Source organism: Callorhinchus milii, unplaced genomic scaffold (genome assembly GCF_018977255.1).
Source record: "Callorhinchus milii isolate IMCB2004 unplaced genomic scaffold, IMCB_Cmil_1.0 Scaffold9, whole genome shotgun sequence".
NCBI classification, from domain to species: Eukaryota; Metazoa; Chordata; class Chondrichthyes; order Chimaeriformes; family Callorhinchidae; genus Callorhinchus; species Callorhinchus milii.
This window is the reverse complement of record NW_024704750.1, coordinates 2,551,218-2,569,889: the sequence shown is the minus strand read 5'-3', so window position 1 is coordinate 2,569,889 and position 18,672 is coordinate 2,551,218. Positions and strand designations below refer to the sequence as shown.

At 37.6% G+C, this 18,672-nt stretch overlaps 1 protein-coding gene across 1 annotated transcript in view; it reads left to right on the top strand.

Annotated features, from left to right (window-relative positions):
* LOC103185404 (unc-79 homolog, NALCN channel complex subunit) overlaps positions 1-18,672 on the top strand; it is a 54,310-nt gene that overhangs the window by 12,790 nt on the left and 22,848 nt on the right. Inside the window, exons 8-27 of the mRNA XM_042337974.1 lie at positions 383-447; positions 869-957; positions 1,126-1,166; positions 1,998-2,026; positions 4,791-5,020; positions 5,781-5,952; positions 6,557-6,787; positions 7,248-7,438; positions 8,359-8,482; positions 9,061-9,201; positions 9,583-9,804; positions 10,331-10,558; positions 11,082-11,223; positions 12,003-12,082; positions 12,168-12,316; positions 12,481-12,638; positions 13,895-14,076; positions 14,992-15,193; positions 16,257-16,436; positions 17,974-18,042. Coding sequence (XP_042193908.1) covers positions 383-447; positions 869-957; positions 1,126-1,166; positions 1,998-2,026; positions 4,791-5,020; positions 5,781-5,952; positions 6,557-6,787; positions 7,248-7,438; positions 8,359-8,482; positions 9,061-9,201; positions 9,583-9,804; positions 10,331-10,558; positions 11,082-11,223; positions 12,003-12,082; positions 12,168-12,316; positions 12,481-12,638; positions 13,895-14,076; positions 14,992-15,193; positions 16,257-16,436; positions 17,974-18,042 — 2,925 coding nt within the window. The remainder of the gene's footprint in view (positions 1-382; positions 448-868; positions 958-1,125; positions 1,167-1,997; positions 2,027-4,790; positions 5,021-5,780; positions 5,953-6,556; positions 6,788-7,247; positions 7,439-8,358; positions 8,483-9,060; positions 9,202-9,582; positions 9,805-10,330; positions 10,559-11,081; positions 11,224-12,002; positions 12,083-12,167; positions 12,317-12,480; positions 12,639-13,894; positions 14,077-14,991; positions 15,194-16,256; positions 16,437-17,973; positions 18,043-18,672) is intronic.

The window sequence follows — 18,672 nt, the reverse complement described above, 5'->3', positions numbered from 1 at the left end:
AATGTCATGGGTTAAGGGGGAAAGCTTTAAAAGACAAGGCAGGTGATACTGAGTATAATCATTCTTAGCCGAATATTAATGAAGCATATTTATACAATACCAAATTACATGTGTACAGCGCCTTTCATGTTGGGAGGATGTCCCAAGGTGCTGGATGTCCCAGTCAGGGATTTGGACACGAGCTAGGGATCGGGATTGGGGAGGGTGGAGGGCATGGTGGATAGGAGGGTGGCCGAAGGCTTGGTCGAAGAGGAGGGCTTTGAGACCCGCCTTGAAGGAGGCAAGGGAGGGAGCAAGGCCAAGGGAATGTGGGATGGAGTCATAAGAGAAGTGTATTTGTGTAAAGCGCTATATCAAATGCAAGGATTATTATCTTTGACAGCTTGGAACCCTACCCATTGTCAACATATTGAATGTCAAAATGCGATCAACAAACCTGCTGTAAAGGTATGTGGATGTTGTGTCTATTTTCCTTTGTTTTACAAACATATAATATATATTTAACTTTTAGGTTGAAGTTGGCATGTATTAGCTGTAGATGAATGTCTCTAGAATACCCATCCTTCCATTTTCCCATTACAGCATCAAGCTGTTTTCTTAATTGAGGTTATACTAATTACCAGGAGAAAACATATATATTTGTGACTGCATATTCCTGGCCTATCAAAGGGAGTTTTGAGTTGTTGTGTTAGTAGAAGCTGGAATTCATATGTGGTTCTTCCAAGTTGAGAAGCTAGAGAATTTGTTCACTGTCTTCTGCTAGCCCAAAATGAACAAAATTACAATATTAGAAAATTCTGTTTCTAAAGTTTTAAAAGATGATTGTTTTTAATTAAACAAAATCTTATTTTACTGAATTATTTTGAAGATGTGCATCGATCCATCAATTTCCGTGGCACTGGGTGACAAGCCACCTCCGTTATACTTGTGCGAAGAGTGTAGCCAAAGGATTGCAGGGTGAGTAGTTTTACGAAAATGTATACCGGTATTCATAACACTTCACAGGTTTACAATGGATCTTATTGCTAAAATCCTTTTTTTAAAAGCAATAAATTGAAGTTGAAGAGGAATGTGCCGTTTTAATGGAAATTGTACTTTTTCTGTTTTTCGTTCCCTTTTTTTTAGTGATCAAGCTGAATGGCTAATTGATGTTCTTCTTCCGCAAGGTGAGTTGTGACTGGAAATACTTGTGCAGGTCACGTTTAGTTTTGTTTTTGTATTGAAAGAGCTACAACATATTTACCTTGTGGAGTTTATTCCATAACAGTGTTATGAGACAATAACAGAAAGGAGTCTGGGATGTTCAGAGTACATTATTTTATTTCTAAGAATAAAATCTGCACTATCATATTTTATTAAAATATCACAGAAGTGGTTGATATTTTTTTGTGGGGACTGAATAAAATTGGTCATAAATAATACCAATTCCAGGTAACAATGATTTACTGACTCCAATATCACGCAGACAACAGCCATATCATATGATTGAATTTGCTAAATCATTGGAGTAAACAGACATGTTGTATGGCAGCCAAACAACCTTTATTTAGCTACATTTGTAAATATGTGCATCCATACCGGGAAAGCTTTTATCAATCAAAATATTAGTTACACTTGGAGAAATTTGAAATAACAAATAAAACATGAGCAAGGAAACATTATATTTATAGAAATGGTTTGCAGTATACACAAACCTGATTTGTTGCCAAACAAATCAGACTTTCTCACAAAGTCCGAAAAATAAGTCTGTCCGCCAAAATACTGGTGGGAAACATTCAGTTTGCCTACGTAGGTTATGAGATTTGCTGGTCATGAATCTCTCAAATCAGAAGTCGCAATGAATGCAATGCATCTGATTTGCGGGTGTTGGAACTTGGCCCACTTTTTTAAAAAAATATTGTTTTCAAAATGTCCTTATCTGTCATCCTACAAACAATCCAGCAATGATTATAGGTTACTTGTCCATTTTGATTTGTTTGTGTACCTTCACCCTACAGCTGAGATATCTGCTATATGTCAGAAGAAGGTAAGACTGGTGGAAAAGTCCAAGTGGTTGTGGTTTCTGTCTTGTGGTTTATTGTTGTATCTCTCGCAGCTCATTTCATCGTTCAAAAGTTTGTTTGATCACCATGCTGCATATTGTGGTGTATTTGTGCCGTATCATGCTTTCAGGAGTTTGCCAGTGTTTCAGGCAACTAAATAAGTAGCTTCAAGTATTTACATTGAAATGTTCTGTTAACAGCATCTAGAAATGTTCAAGACCAGGAAAATAAATGTTGGGCTGGATTTTATTTTCTAGTATCTCTACTCAACATCTCTTGAGTTTGAAACATTGCTTGAAGCATTGTAACTCTTCCTTCATTTGTTTTATCACCAATAAAATCCGAATCAACTATTTCTGCAACAGTGTTTATTTCTTACATTGTGGCTGATTGTGCATTTGTTCTGTCTCTGAAGAAGTTAGCTGTGTATTCTACACTTAGTTGTCCAAGCAAAAGATGTGCTTTACCATATGGTTCTCTTTATCAGTATTTTATCATCTTATATTATCTGTTTTTCTTGCAGATGGAAAACTAGTTCCTTTGCTTATCCACTTAATGTAATGCTTACGAACAAAATAAATACAGTGGATTCATTTTGAAAGTTTTTTGTTGTAGCTAATCTTTACCAGAGCAGATTTTTTTTGGTAACTGAATTAGATTTGGAAAGTGCCTAAATAAGTTAAAAATTCCAAGTAGAAAGAAAGATTTGTATATGATTTCAAAGTTCTGAGGCAATTTTTGTATTAATTTAATGTAACTGTGAATGTATCTAAAGGCTATCCTATTTTTAAATTAATTCAATCTCTCTCCAAAAAGATATTCACCTGAATATTTTCAAGACACCCAATTATTCCCCAAATGTTGCAGCACAATGGAACAAAGTAATGTAATGAACCACAAATGTTTAGTTTATAACATGTTTAAGAACATAAGAATTTGCTGGCGAAAGAAAACCAAGTTCCATCTAGTTCACCTTCCACCATCCTGGCTGTCACTTGAACTTGAGAAGATTGATTTCTTTAGCTTTCTGAAGTAAAATTCCTGTGCTAATCACTGGCGAGAAGTTCAATTAGAAAATCAGAACAAGATTTTTTGTAACATTTAGTCATTCAGAATAAATGTGCATGCAGATGGACTAGAGTGCCAAGAATTGAAAAGACTGATTACATTGGTAACAATAGCAGCAGCTGTTTACTATGGTTGAACACGAAAAGAATGTGCTTACTGGGCTTGTGTTATTAAGAAAAATTAATCTTAATACCCATGATATGTCCATAAACAGTGGGCTTTTTCTATAATGAAAATGATTCTTCGAGTATTTAGGCATATACATTATGTTCAGGTACACCGTATAATTTTACATAAGGTACATAATAGCATATTGTGCTATACTCCACTGTAATTGTAAGAGATCCATTTTTTCTATTTCTCGGGTGTTACCCAGTTAAAAAGAAGTTGACAGAGACGGAGCAAATGCTAAACTTGTGTAGTAATCCGTATAGATGTTTCCGTTCTTAAATTGATGTTTTAAATTCCCAAATTCACTGATATATTGTTTTATAACCATTCTGTGTTTATTTTGCACACCTTTTGTTATCACGGATACTCCATTTAACCCCGCTTTCTCCATGAGGTCGGATATGTGATCATCTGCACAAAACAGTGTACCCTATGATACGGAAATTCTGACTGTTGGCACTTCAGAATAATTTTGTCATGTCCTCCAGAGCTTTCGACAATCCTTAGTGTTAATTTTGTGAGACATCTGCCTGATTACAGTTTTCTCCTGTTGTTTGTCACCTAATATATAAATAGAAAACGAGGAAGATTTCTGCTCCAGTTGCTGGAGCACAACCTGTTTGCAGCTGCTCACTGCCAACAGGAGTTGACATCCAGCAGCGAGCCTGTGACCACACATTATGATCACACAAGTGTGCTTGGCAGATGATTGACTTTCCTAGTTAGGACGTCACTTGATTTGCATCTCACATCAGAAGGGATGCTAAACACCGTGGCTCCCTGTGGACCCTATTGTTCAGTAGCGTGTTTTTAGCAGTAAATGGTTTCATATGTGAACTCACTAAAGCCTTATGTTTTACACTGAGCCAGCCTTCCTTTAGGTAGGGTATTGGACTGTACATGTCCTCACATCTTGCATTGCCAGTGCTCTTTTATGGTTAAGGTGCACAACTAAAAGCAAAACGAATGGGGTGTGATTTTCTTTTTCTCAGTGGTAGAAAATCTTACGCAGGGGCTCAGCTGATCACACATACTGACTGAAAACATAGTTGGGAGTATTGGCAGGGTTGTTAGCCCTTTGGTTTTGACTGAACCGGTCTTCCAAAATATGTACCGAATACTAAAATTTCATATGAAGATTACTTATGATGGATTTCAATTAATTTGCAAAATCAGCAAAGATTCCATAAGAATCAAGCAATTCTCTGTATTTAACCTGTGTGAAGCACTTCGAACATCCTCCCGATGTGAAAAGCATCATATTAAATAATAATAATAGTAATAATCCTAACATTTGATGCACGGATTATTATTATCATCATTATTTACCTGGCCACCAGTTCAGTTTTGGTCTTACATAAAACATTCCATAAAGGACCGAGCTACTATTACTACCACTTAGCTTCCTGAAATTTAACATTTTGTAGCTCTCCCTTTTTTTAAAACTTCATCATAGAAATGAGAGCTGCGTTGCTTGTTTATTAATGTAAAGATTTTACTCCTCATAAGAATTGTAGCTCACACGTTAGGAGAGCGATTGTTACCTGCTTCTCGGCAGGATGCTGTGGCCATCATGGGAACAAGCCAGTTCGCTACTGCAAAAGGTGTCATTACAACCACCACAGCAGTGAGACTGATGCTGCCGCAGAGTCTCACCTGTATCAGACGTCTCCCCCTCCTATGAGCACCAGAGAGTGTGGTGCAGAAGAACTAGTTTGCACTGTGGAATCAGTCGTCAGGTAATCAACAAAATGTCTTTACAACGCAACTCATAAAGATGTATCATCATCATGCCTCCATTATAATGTTGGGCTTGTAGAATAATACCTGATGATAATAAAGTTGGTACATTTATTGGCCGTTGTAATGAATCATTTTCAAGTCCACTGTTTTGTCATTCATTGATGCTTTTAGTTTACTCATTGCAATTCAAATAAGTCTGAATTTTGTTTGCTTCAGCTGTACATGTATAATTTCTTTGAAACGTAATGTGCCGTGTTCACAACAAATAATGCCGATGTGTCTACTCTGAAGATACTTCATTCATTTCCCAGCTGTAAACCATGCTTTAGCCAAAAGATTAAAGTCAGTGTTTTTAATCCTTCCTATGCCACTGACTATTATCAGGCATTTATCAAGTGTGGTTGCTTGGAAGTACATGAGAATAACCATTGTTGACTCAGTCTCTCTGTCTGGAGAAGTACCTATTGTTTGCTCTGTGCCTTTTCATGACTATCTGGCCACCATTAGAGGTTTGTTTTGTGGTACTACCTTCCTCATTTGGGAGAGTGGGCTGTGGACCGCTAGCTATGGAAACTCCTGTTGCTTTGTGTATTGAGTGGCAACCAAGGGCGAAGGAACAAAATGAGTGATTTTGTCTAATATGAGTAATGTATAAATAAGACAAAAAGCTATTGGGAGAGCTCTTTAGAATTTAAGATGATCCAGGTGTGACTTTTGGGAGCACGTTTAGTAATTGCATTTCAACTTTTCCTTTAGTTTGTTGAAGGAGGCTGAATATTACGCAGAGCAGAGAGAGTACGAATTAAATCGGAGAAGACAGATGGGTTTGTCCTCGTCCCATCATTCCCTGGACAACGTGGAGTATGATAACAAGGATGATGATAAACCTGATCAGCGACTCCTCAGCCAGTTTGGAATCTGGTTTTTGGTAAATAAGAAAAACAAACAAATGTCACAATTAATAGAATGTAATATATTGGAACAGATCTGCTTGGAAGATGATGGATACCTCTAAGTGCAGAGAAACTACCATTGAACTCGTATGCAAAAGTTACCCCCATTTTCTGGGTATCAATTTTTATGCTTATTCATTCTCAACGAGTGCAGTGCTCTACATTTCTATGTTCTTTACATTTGGATCATTTCTACAAGTTGCTAAATTTCTATCCAGCAGAAATATTGCCCGTAGAATTTTCAACCTCCCTTTCAACGTATCACTCCATGTATAAATGGGATACATGGCACTCTCAGTTTGGTTTGGATACAATATGGTGATGGATGGGTTTCACGTTTCAGAAACCAGGCTGACCAAAAAAAAAAATTGCTACTGGAATACTATGCTTTGTTGACTGTTGAAACATTATTTTGTGTGTGAGAGTGAAATATCGCATGCATGGTTAGAGAAATTCCCACCACCAGAAAAAAGCACCAATCAAATTGTTTTCGAGTAAAAGGGCAATATTCTACTGTGTTAATTGAAACTAAGGTTTGAATTATTCATAGAAAATCTCTGTTTCCTTATTGTTGTGCAGGTCAGTCTTTGCACTCCAAGCGAAAACACACCAACAGAAAGCTTAGCCAGGTTGGTGAGCATGGTATTTCAGTGGTTCCATTCCACTGCTTACATGCTTGACGATGAAGTCGGCAGCCTGGTAGAAAAACTCAAGCCTCAGTTTGTCACCAAATGGTTGAAGACTGTTTGCGATGTTCGATTTGACGTAATGGTTATGTGCCTTCTTCCTAAGCCTATAGAATTTGCAAGAGTAAGTATTCTTTCCACAGCGATCTATCTGTTTGTTTTTGACACAATACACCCTCAGAATTAATTTGCTTTGTTTTAACTTCTCTGAATGCGGATTCGGTTTACATTTAACATACTTAACAAGACAAGAAAATGATATATTTTTAAGGTTATATATCATAATACATTTAGTGGTGGAATACGTTTAAGGTTACTTGGTTTCTTTCTACAGATATTTTGTGATCCAACAGCATAAAACTACCATAATAATAAATAAAGGAAAGATATAACTGCATTTGCTTATTGCTGTCATATAAATTACTGTTTGCTCACAAAATATACAGTCACTCTAGTTTACACTATATCTTGTGAAACACTTTGGGACCTCCTTGATATAAAAAGCGCTTTACCAAATGTAAGGATTATTATTATTAATATTACTGTTTAGGGGAGGAACAAAGGATTACACCTTTGTGTTTCAGGTTGGTGGGTATTGGGACAGGTACTGCACACCTGTGACGCAACTTAAGGAGGGATTGAATCGAATTCTGTGTCTCATTCCGTACAATGTCATAAACCAGGCTGTGTGGGAATGTATCATGCCTGAGTGGTTGGAAGCTATCCGTACAGAGGTGCCAGACAACCAACTGAAAGAGTTTAAGGAAGTTTTAAGGTAAATGCGAAGTTGGTAGTTTGAGTAAGCCCACATCCATTTGTTTGAAATCATTTTAAATGTTGATTAACAGTGCGTTTTACGCTACATCCGTTGGGATAAATCTTGTGGATTAAATTTAGGTCAATTTATCATGGTAAAATCACTTTCCCCACTTTTTTGTCTTAATTATGTTTACTTCGAAGAGTCTTTAAATTGTGTCCTATTTTATGTGTTATTACTTTCAATACTGTACTTATCAGGTGTTTTTAAATAAAGAAAAAAAAACTGACAGCTTATTAAATATGTATTCTAGAAATTCATTATTTTGTTTCCTAGTCCATTAATCACAACCACAGCAGCGATTATACACAGTGCTTACTAAAACAACTGCACTGGCAGTATATGCAGAAATAATTTGTACTACTCCTATGCTTCATATCACTTGATCAGCAAACCTAGGTGCAGGGACCGTCAATCTACATTTTCGTGCTTCCTACCGGTGTTAGCCAATGTTTGAGAGCACGGTTTTGCTTTGCTCTCTTAATTGAGTGCACCCAGTCTCATTCATCCCGCAGAACAGCCTTTACAAGATTCAGTTTCACAGATAAAGGAGTTAATAAAAGATAACCTAGGGAGATTTCAGAAGCAAGTGCTTTGCATTAGAAACGTTTCCTGTTATGTGTATATATATATATATATTTGTACGCTTATCACTTTGAATAAAAAAGATAATGCGTTGTTCTCTTATTAATGTGCCATATTATAATCTTGAAAGTGGCATGGTGCTCCGCCACTCTCAAGCGCTCTGGGATGCCACAATGTGTGATGGGCGCTGTATAAATACAAGTTGTTGTTATAATCAGTGTATGTTCGGTTTCTGTACTGCTAAATGTTTTTAAAAAGACTAATATTAACAGAGGATAATTTTACTTTTTCAGCAAAATGTTTGATATTGAGCTCTGTCCATTGCCATTTTCCTTGGAGGAGATGTTTAGTTTTATCAGCTGTAGATTCTCGGGTTATCCTGCTTCAGTACAGGAACAAGCCTTACTTTGGCTTCATGTAAGTATAGATTCTTGTAGGGGAAATTCAAGGGCATCACATAGTATCACTGCATCTATGTTTCGATTGAGTTTCACAATAAATTGTGTAAAATGCAAAATAAAATGTCATTCTATTGTACAACTAGATCAAGCTATTGCATAGGTGGAAATAAGTCATATTGAATTAATAATCTTAAATTCAATTATCGTGAAAAGATTTGTTTGCTTTTCTTTTTCCCTACCACCTATGTGTATCGTTTCGCCCACAAAAATACACAGTCAATTCATTTTACAATGCATTTGATGGTGCTTTGAGATATCTCAATGACGTCATAAGGTGCTATATCAAATGCAAGGATAATTATTATTATATATTACCTATGTTTGGTATTGTTCAAGGATTTTGACTGCTGCTTTAAAAAAAAATCATGTGTGAAGCACTATTTTTAAGCTGGCGTGTAATACATTTATCAATTGTGAATATGGATAAATTAAATTTTCAACATTTTAAATAAAGGATGATCAAATTATTTTGTGCAAATCTTTCAATATTTTCTGCTGGTTTAAACAAATGGTAATTTTCTGCCACTTTGACAGGTTTTATCAGAACTGGACATTTTAATTCCCCTGCAGCTGTTGATCAGTATGTTTTCTGATGGTGTGAACTCTGTCAAGGAACTGGCCAGTCAGAGAAAAGCAAGAGCTAGCGAATTGACAGGAAATCTGGCTGCTCGAAGGGTACGTTTTAAATATGCGGCTTTAGTTTGACTGTTTTTTGCATCATTTAAGACTGCAGCTCCTCACTATGCAGCGTAACAGCGAGTTAGAATACTAATGTGCTGCTTCACGGCAGATTTGATTTGATTCAAGATTTGATTTCTCGATTCTGTCGCTGAGGCCAAGCGAGCGTAAGAGCGCAGTTCAGACCTAGCTTCGCTTTGATGCACCATCATAGCATGTTGGGGTTGCGGCCTTGAATTAAGACAGGAGCAAGTTGCCTACTCGTCTCCGGTTATCTGGATAGTGCGGCCCAGAGAGATAAGTAGAAACCAGGCAAAAATAGTCCAATCAATTTATTCTTTTTCTGATTATTAACATTAATGCATCTTTCCTTTACAGGTCAGTGTTATATCCGATCCTGGACGAAGGACCCAGCTTGCTACTCTCAGTCCATATCCCAGCCCTTTCCGTAGCCCATTCCATAGCCCGATGCGCAGTCCGTTCCGAAGTCCTTTTAAGAATTTTGGCCACACAGGAGGAAGAACCATTGACGTAGACTGTGAGGATGATGATATGAACCTGTCTTGCTTTATTCTGATGTTTGATTTGATATTGAAACAGGTAATTATTTGAGGTGTACTGTGTATCTATATTAATTCACATCGTTCTTAATCTTTCCGCATAATAAAAATTATAGCATTGAAGGAGCCCATTAGCCTACTGAGGGTTTGATGCTGCTGCTGGCTTCACACCCATCGAGCAGTAGACCAAATCAAGCGCTCTGGGACACTAACCTGCATGAGCGGTGTTACATAAATGCAAGTTGTTGTTGTTGTAGAACACCAAAATCTTATTTCCTGCTCTCTTTCCTTTTTTATTTCTTCTCCTCAAAACGTTTCCAATTCGAATGTGTTAAAGCTATTATATGTGAATACTGAGCTTTAAGAATAAGTCTGTTGTCTTGAAGCGATTAATTAAGTCACTGTGTTAAAGTTCAAAGTTCATGTTTGAATTGGAGGCTGTTATAGCCAATTTACTGCAAACTGTCTAAACATTCGTCTTAAAAATGTACAGGCTGACTTTTCTAGCAATGCTAAATCAAATAATCAATTTAATGAAAAAACAACTGTTACCTTGATGCTCACAGATGGAATTACAAGATGATGGGATAGTCCTAGGCCTTGATCATGGCTTGTCCAAGGACATAATTTCCATAATAAACAATGTATTACAAGCTCCATGGGGAGGTTCACATACTTGCCACAAAGATGAAAAGGCAATTGAATGCATCCTATGTCAATCCAGCATTTTGTGCTACCAACTTGGGTGCGACCTGCTGGAGCGATTGGCACCGAAAGAGGAAATCAAACTTGTGGTAAGGAACGCATATTCATTTTATTTCAGCTTTGTAACAATAATCCCTGCATTTGATATAGCGACTTATCAAGTCGTTGAGATGGCTCAAAGAGCTTCACACAATACACTGTAAAGTGGATTGACTGTATATTTTGTGGGTGAAACGTGGCAGCCAATTGCGCACAGCAGCGTCCCATAAACAGTTGTGGATTTAGTGACCATTTATATGTATTCATACATGTGGTTAACTAGCTGTTGAGTTTGTCTGACTGGCCCTGCTTGTTTTATGCCTTTTGCTGGTTGCATCATGAGAGGGAATAAAGAAATGTGGTCTGGTTTATACTGACGTGGCTGAAGTTTTGTTTTCAAAAGAGATTTTTAAAAAATACATTTAGATTTTATTGACTCAAACTTTCACTGTGTGATTTGCTTTTCTGTTGAGACCAACAATCAGGGAAGTTGATGTTCTGTTCACTGTGATTCCTGTGGAGGATAAGATTCAGTGCAAGAAGGTTAGCTTAAATGTTTTATTTCTGTTTCAGGAACCCACTGACAGCTTTGAAGAAAGTATGTTGTTTTCTCGACCTGAATTCACTATAGGCTTTGAAGGAGAGGAGGATGAGAATTCACCTGAAAATCAGGAGGGAAACCCGAGCTGCAAGAATGAAAATACAGAAAACCTTGGTAGGTATTTTTAGTAGAAGCAGAACTCGTGTTTAATTCTTTGAGGGACATGGAACTCTGTGGTTACCATTGATAACCATCTGATAAAGGGACGTCCTCCCGACGTGAAAGGCGCTCTATAAATGTAATTTTGTTGTTGTTGTTGCAATAGCTTCTGTATATTAATGTAGAGTTTTCCTGTTTATATTGTATGTTTGCAGGGAATGTGATGTATATCATTCATATGCCAAATAAAAGGTTGTCAAAGTGGTCAGGAGAAAGATCCATGTCAGCATTTTTTCATGATATTTATGCAGCTGTACCTTGTTATGGACTAGTTGGGCTGTATAACCTGTTTCCGTGCCTAATCGTTCTATGTCACTTAAAGGTTATTGAACTCATGAAATGTGATTCATAATAATCTTTGCATTCGATATAGCGCTTCTCAAAGCGCTTCACAGAATATACTATAAAGTGAATTGACTGTATATTTTGTGGGTAAAACATATATTTTGTGTTTGGAAGCAAAATAAGCGATATGCAGTGATGGGTTATCATATGTTAGGCAAATTATTTAACAATTTAATGAGTTTGACCTTGACTAGAAGTTGCCTGATTGCCATCTGTACAGTAATTACTTCTGTAGTATTAAATCAATTTAGGGGGAGCTACTTATTAAATGTTAACTCACAATTTCCTTTGTACCCAACTACTTTAAAAACAAAGTTGTTTAGTTATTGACGTTTGATTTTATTCTGCAGTGGCTAATGCTTTATAAATACCTATTTTCTTTGCAATAGAAGTCAAGAATGATGCTGAAAGGAAATTCAATTATCAGCAGCTACCTATTACATTGAAACTAATACATACAATACTGCAGGTAATGACTATTTAACCTGTCCACATATTGTAGTGTATCTGTTTGAATTCTTGTGTATTCCTATTTATTTTGTTCACGCACACAGGAAATGCCAAAATTCGAGGAGCCAGACATTCTTTTCAGTATGCTGAACTGTTTAAGGATACTGTGCCTTCATGGAGAATGTTTGTATCTGGCGAGGAAAGATTACCCGAACTTCCTCGCTTATATTCAAGACACAATGTTAATTTCGAGGTGAGTTCTGCCTAAAAGGTGTATGATTCTATATACAGCCTGATAGTAGTCAATCTCAAATGATCAGCTAAAAATTTGCAAATACATAAATGCATATTGTCATGAACAGTTAATTGTAAATAGAATGTTGTATCTAAAGTCCGGTTTTATTTTCATTGTTGCAGCCTTTGGAGAGTGCTTAAGTCTGAATTCTCGCAACTTGCTTCTGTGGCAGTACCTTTGTTCCTCCATTCTCTTTCTCTGTCTCATGGTGCGGATATATTCTGGGGCATTGTCGACAGTAATTTTAACAGCAAAGACTGGAAAATGCGGTTTGACGCAGGTAAGATATGATGACTTTTCTTAAATGCCAAGCCATATCAGCTGAATGTGCATGTATTATTACTATTACTACAACAACTTACATTTGTATAGCGCTTTCATGTCAAGAGGACACACCAAGGCACTGCAGACTGAAATCAAATTCAGCTTGACGAAATCTATGATGGCCTCTTGCGAGTTGCAGTTAAAAGCTCATTATTATTCATCAAATTGCTTTTGAAGTGTTGTTTGGTGCATTTAGGATGTTTCCAGTAGCAACAGCATCTTAATGACATTAACTGCTACCAGAAAAACAGAGCTAAGTGCACATGAAAGCTGATGTTTCTGTGGTGCAGTAATATTATTCCATTGTTTGGTGAACAAAATCCAGGATTTCTCTTTGTAAAATAGGATTAATGTCTAAGGCTTAAAGTAATGTGATGACTATTTTGCGAAGATTAAGCAAATAATTTATGAATTAGTCCTGTTTTCAGTTATATTTGTTTTGTTCCGTAATTTATTTAAAGAAAAGTTGAGTGAGATTTGCATGCTTTTGCCAGCTGAGAGGTATTATAGGTTGTGTAATACCACAACAACAACTTGCACCTATGAGTTAAGCGCTCTGAGACGCTACCCTCCACGCTGGGCAGTGTCTCAGAGCGCTGAACATTGGCGGAGCCGAGCCTGTGGAATACAATCTTGGAAATGATGTGCGGAGACTTGATGACCCGATCGATGGCCATTTTAGCTTCCCCGTGCTTCAAACAAAGGCTGACTTTGAAGTCATTGGGGTCACCATTGACATTACTGCCTATTTTGTGGCATACACAGTAAATGGGAAGCGGGAGACAGAGAGTGTGCAGCGAGCTGGCTGTAACCATGCGCAGTGAAACTGACCATCATGTCTTCCTTACAGCATGGCTTGGGATATTATAGGTCCCATCTACTCCACTGTTCTTACCAATAATCAAAACTGTGTGTAGAACACTGGCCTGTACACTTCAAAATGCTGCTTGGCTTCTCACCTGCTAAAATGCTGGAAGTCTGGTTAATCAAGTCACTACCAACGTTATTTCTTTGTGGTTCCCTGTTGCAGGTCTCATTGCTGTTCAGTCTTGAATCATACAATGTTACAGCGAGATGATGTGCACTGAACTGTACATAGTTTAAGCTTTTTTTTCGACATAATAACCTGTGTTTTAATGCTCAGTCTCCTGTCACAGCAATTCGCAACGTTTTAATCTGAAGTTTGTTTTCTTTTAATTTTGTGACATCCAGTGGAGAAAGTAGCTGTTCTGTGCAGATTTTTGGATATCCAGTCAGTGACAAAGAACCATCTGCTGAAGTACTCGCTAGCCCATGCCTTCTGCTGTTTCCTGGCTGCAGTTGAAGATGTTAATCCAGCAGTGGCTACAAGAGCCAGACTGTTGCTTGACTCCATCAAACGACCAGCTTTACAAGTAAGCCACAAGCCCAGGCTCTTTCATAAGGTTCATTTCACTATTTTCAGCACAATATTCTTCTAAATAATTGTGCCATTTTTTAACTGTTTCATAGTTATTTTCAAGGAAGGAAGATCTTGCAAAATACTATAGTTTGGGACAATTGAGATCATTTTATTTGGATTTTGAACTAACAGACTGGCACTCCAAAATCAGAATAAATCTTGAGTTAAAGATATGTTTCAAACCAGAGTGATGGGAAGCAGTATTTTCTGGTCTGTTATTCTCAACACTCCGTGTTCTTAATCTCGGGTGGAGCACTTACCTACAGAGTGATAAGTGCAGGCAATTTCCAACAACTGGAACAGAGCTACATTGTGATAGACCTTGACTAGAGGTCACCTGCCTCACATGTTACCCATGGAATTATATACAGCAACAGGACGATCTAAAGAAAAATAACATTGAAAAGAGAAAGGATACTTAGACTAAATTCTGAATTTGAATTCTGTAATGAATGGGCTCAGAACCTGTTTGGTCCCACATGTAACGTTCAGTCACCTGAGCAACCCAGGATGTAAATTCAGATGCAGGCCACAAACTGTGAGAAGAGGTTTAACAGTTTATAAATCTAATTCAAGCCATGTAATTGATTTACATCCTTTAACTCGCTTCCTGATATCTGCTTGTAGAACCTCTACTGTGTGCGCAACATTTTAAACTATTTTAATGTTTTGCAAATTTGAAGGTTACAGTTTTGCAATTTGGGGCAATATTTCAGAGTATCCAAAGTGTGCGTGGTGTCAGTTAAACTCCCTCCCCCCCCCACCCATAAATATCATTGAAGGATCAGAGTCGATAAATGAGAATATTTGAATATTAGTTATGAGGAAGTTTGGATGATCAATTATCTTTTGTTTCCTTTCATTCTAGGGCCTGTGTCTCTGTCTTGACTTTCAATTTGATACTGTGGTGAAGGATAGACCAACGATTCTCAGCAAGTTATTTCTACTTCATTTTTTAAAAGAAGATATTCCAGCGTTAAGTTGGGAGTTCTTTGTGAATCGATTTGATACACTGTCTCTGGAGGCACAACTCCATTTGGATTGCAATAAAGAATTCCCTTTTCCTACAAGTAAGCACTATTGTTTTCTCCTCTTTTTTTTGAAAAAGAAACACTTTTATTTTCCCATCCTCATGAAGCCTTTTGCCACTAGATAACCTCATGTTAATCATGCTGTACAGTCAGATTGGCACAGTTGGTAGCACTCTCTCACCTTTGCTTTAGAAGATTGTGAGTTGAAATTTTACGTTGTTACTTAAACTCGTAATCCTTTTCATGACTGGGGGTGGATGGGTATTGAGGATTACGTCTACCGATGCATCAGATATATAGCATCATTCTTAGTTTGTAAAAGATGGGGAAAGATTGTCATCCTTCAAAGTAAGTTGTTCCTCTGATGACAAACGTGAGAGCTGAGGAAAGTGGTGGCAAATTTAGTAACTGTGGCATATAACTTCTAACTTTGTTAACTAGAGATGTTTGAAACTTTTACATACTTGGGCTTGTACTGTATATAAATCCGGAAATAATAAATTCAACATATTGATCACGATAGCAGGAGGCAAGCCCAGTGTTTTCCTGTGGGAAGAAAGTAACAATAATAATAATCCTTGCATTTGATATAGCGCTTTTCACGTCGGGAGGATGTCCCAAAGCGCTTCACAGAACACACTGTAAAGTGAATTGACTATATTTGTGGGCGAACGCGGCAGCCAATTGCGCACAGCAATGTCCCACAAACAGTCGTGGATTGAAAATGACCAATTTATTATTGTTTTTGGTTTTGGAGGGATTATTATTAGGTGTGTTGAGTAAGGAAACTTGCCCAAGGTTTGGCCCTGACCTGCCGGGGATTGAACTCCGGTCTCTCGCTTGCAAAGCGAGTGCTCTAACCACTGAGCTACAGGACTCCACAAGTAGTCAAAGTTGGGGGTCAGTTTCTCTTTCGCTCACCTCTGTGGGTTTGATGGAGCCTGAGAGGATCTGGCCTGCCTAAACCTTGGTTGGGAATATCTCTAATTTGTCAGAAGCCGCTTCATACTTCTATTTAGGTGTTATAATGGAGTTGGTTATTGATTTTGAATGTCTTCTTTTGAATAAAACTCCCTTAATGTTCAAATGTACTTCACTGCAGCTATAACTGCTGTACGGACAAATGTTGCCAACCTAAGTGATGCCGCTTTGTGGAAAATCAAGAGGGCTCGCTTTGCACGGAACCGACAGAGGAGTGTGCGCTCGCTCAGAGACAGTGTGAAAGGTCCCGGGGAATCCAAGAGAGCACTTTCCCTCCCAGAAACTCTGACCACCAAGTTGCGTAAGTGTCTTTTGTAAGCAAATTGCAATTTTTTTTGAACAGCTGTTAAATTCTACCAGTGTGGTGAGGTATTGAGCTACACAGGAGAATCCCAACATAGCCCCCTTTTAGAACAGTACTGTCTTTCTTACAGTGTGGGTCTGCTATAGACTCATGATAACTTGGATTGTGTTATATTCGGCTTCTGGATCAGGCTTAGCTTTGATACCCTTACTTTCTCTACACTGGGTTTAATTAAGCTGTATGTTCCAGCAGTTGCTGAGTTTAGATCTTGAGAATGAGTATATTAAATGATTGCCAGACTGTTTTTTCTGTTGACTTCATCGCAGTAATTGTCCAAAGGGCTTTTTAATGTGTGGCTATATGTTCGAATATAACCTGTTGTTTCCATTGCATCTCTTTTCTGTACTCCTGCTCTACTGAATCACCTGGTGGTGAGATTACTCCAGGTGATTACTCATTTACTACTCATACTGCTCATTTATCTGCAGAAGCATTTTCATGCTTGTGACAAGCCTGCTTTAAACTCAGAAATAAAGGCAGCAGAACAGTCAAATGAAAGTTAAAAAAGCAAGTGCATGCAGCAGTGAAACTGAAGGACAGTGTAGCAAACCGTAACAGCAATGTTAATTAACATCTTAAAAAGGAGCAGTGAAAACAAAGAATACAGATGAAAACAATTAGACCAATTTGATTTTGTAATAATGCAATAAAGAACAGACAGCTGTAACGGCACAGATTGAATTTTAGTTTGAAACTGAATTAAGTGCAGTGTTCCCCTGTACTTCCAACATGATTTTGAAGGCTGCAAAAATCACCATTGCACAAAGGTAAAGCTGGAGGACAATGGGAGACCTGAACACATCACTTGTCACATTTTGTTCAGAAGAAAATGATTGAGTTTGAAGTAATTGGTCCATTATTAAAGTCAAGGTGGCAATATAAGAGTTGAAAGTAGATCTAGGATAGTTTATATGGAGGATGATAATTTTTAAATTTGGGCGTTATTCTGCAAATTCTATTATCATCTCTACGATATTCTGTGCCATATTGTCCCATTTTCATTCATTGTTGTTTCCAGTAAGTAGGATGCAACCCTTTTGATGAATACAAAATGTACGTGCCCTTTGTTCTCATCATTGTACATGTTTATTTGCAAATTATTAAACTAACATGCCAGTGCCTTATTTAGTGCTCCAGCAAAATTGCCAAAAATATTTTTATTATTTAAAGAAAACTAAGATTTTTCTATATACATTTTGTATTGAAGTATCCTTTATGGAATGATGCTTCTTGGGTTGGTATCTTTAGAACCTATAAATGAGATGTTTCATTATCCATCTACATCATTGAAATGCCCTGAACTTAATCAGCAGGTGGGGCATTACTCCATACATGTTGTCCATTTAAACGTTTAGCCCAGGTAAATGTATAACAACAGTGAAAGGCCAGCTGTTCTCTTGGAAGATCTAAATTTTAAACCTGAAAAATGCGATGATCACAACATGAGTATCATTTTTGTTCTCTTTTTTTGCAGCTATGCGTCTGATGAGACACGAACAGTCAGCTCCAATTCTTGCTTCCATGATGGAGCACGGTTTGCCTGGTAAAGCAATACCCATGTCCAAGGCATAGAATCTTAAACCCTGAGATTAACATGAGCATTATTTTCCCCTCCAACAATTGGCACATACACTGAGGTAAAGCGTATACACGGTTAACATATGCAGCAAGAGGGGCTCTGCTGAGGTTGGGGCTAAGGTAGGAGCTTATTCTGCGTCTATGGTGTTCGACCTAATCTGGAAGTACTTGAGTATTTGGGTCACTAGCAAAGTGTTTTCTTTCCCATCACTAACAGCGCTCCCCAACGCAACTGCAGCAGTGCTATGTGAGGCAAGATTAGAGCTTTAGCAGCCTTGGGGAAATAGATATTTTAAATTAAACAATATGGACATGAAGTTCTTTAACAGGGGCAGCATAAGCATGAGTGTATGTCCATGTCTTGCAGATGGAAGACATGACTCTATCCATTGGCAACATCAAACTGATGAAATGCTATAGATTTACAAAGGTAGTCTCATCCTCTGTTTATTGTCCCCATATCCTGCTGTATATTAAGCCTGATCATGACCATAAACGTTATCAAAAAGATATTCTCATATGAAAAAGTGGTTCAACCCAGTTGGAAACGCTCAATGAAATTGTAGATAGTGAGATGGTTAAAGGGATTCCTCAA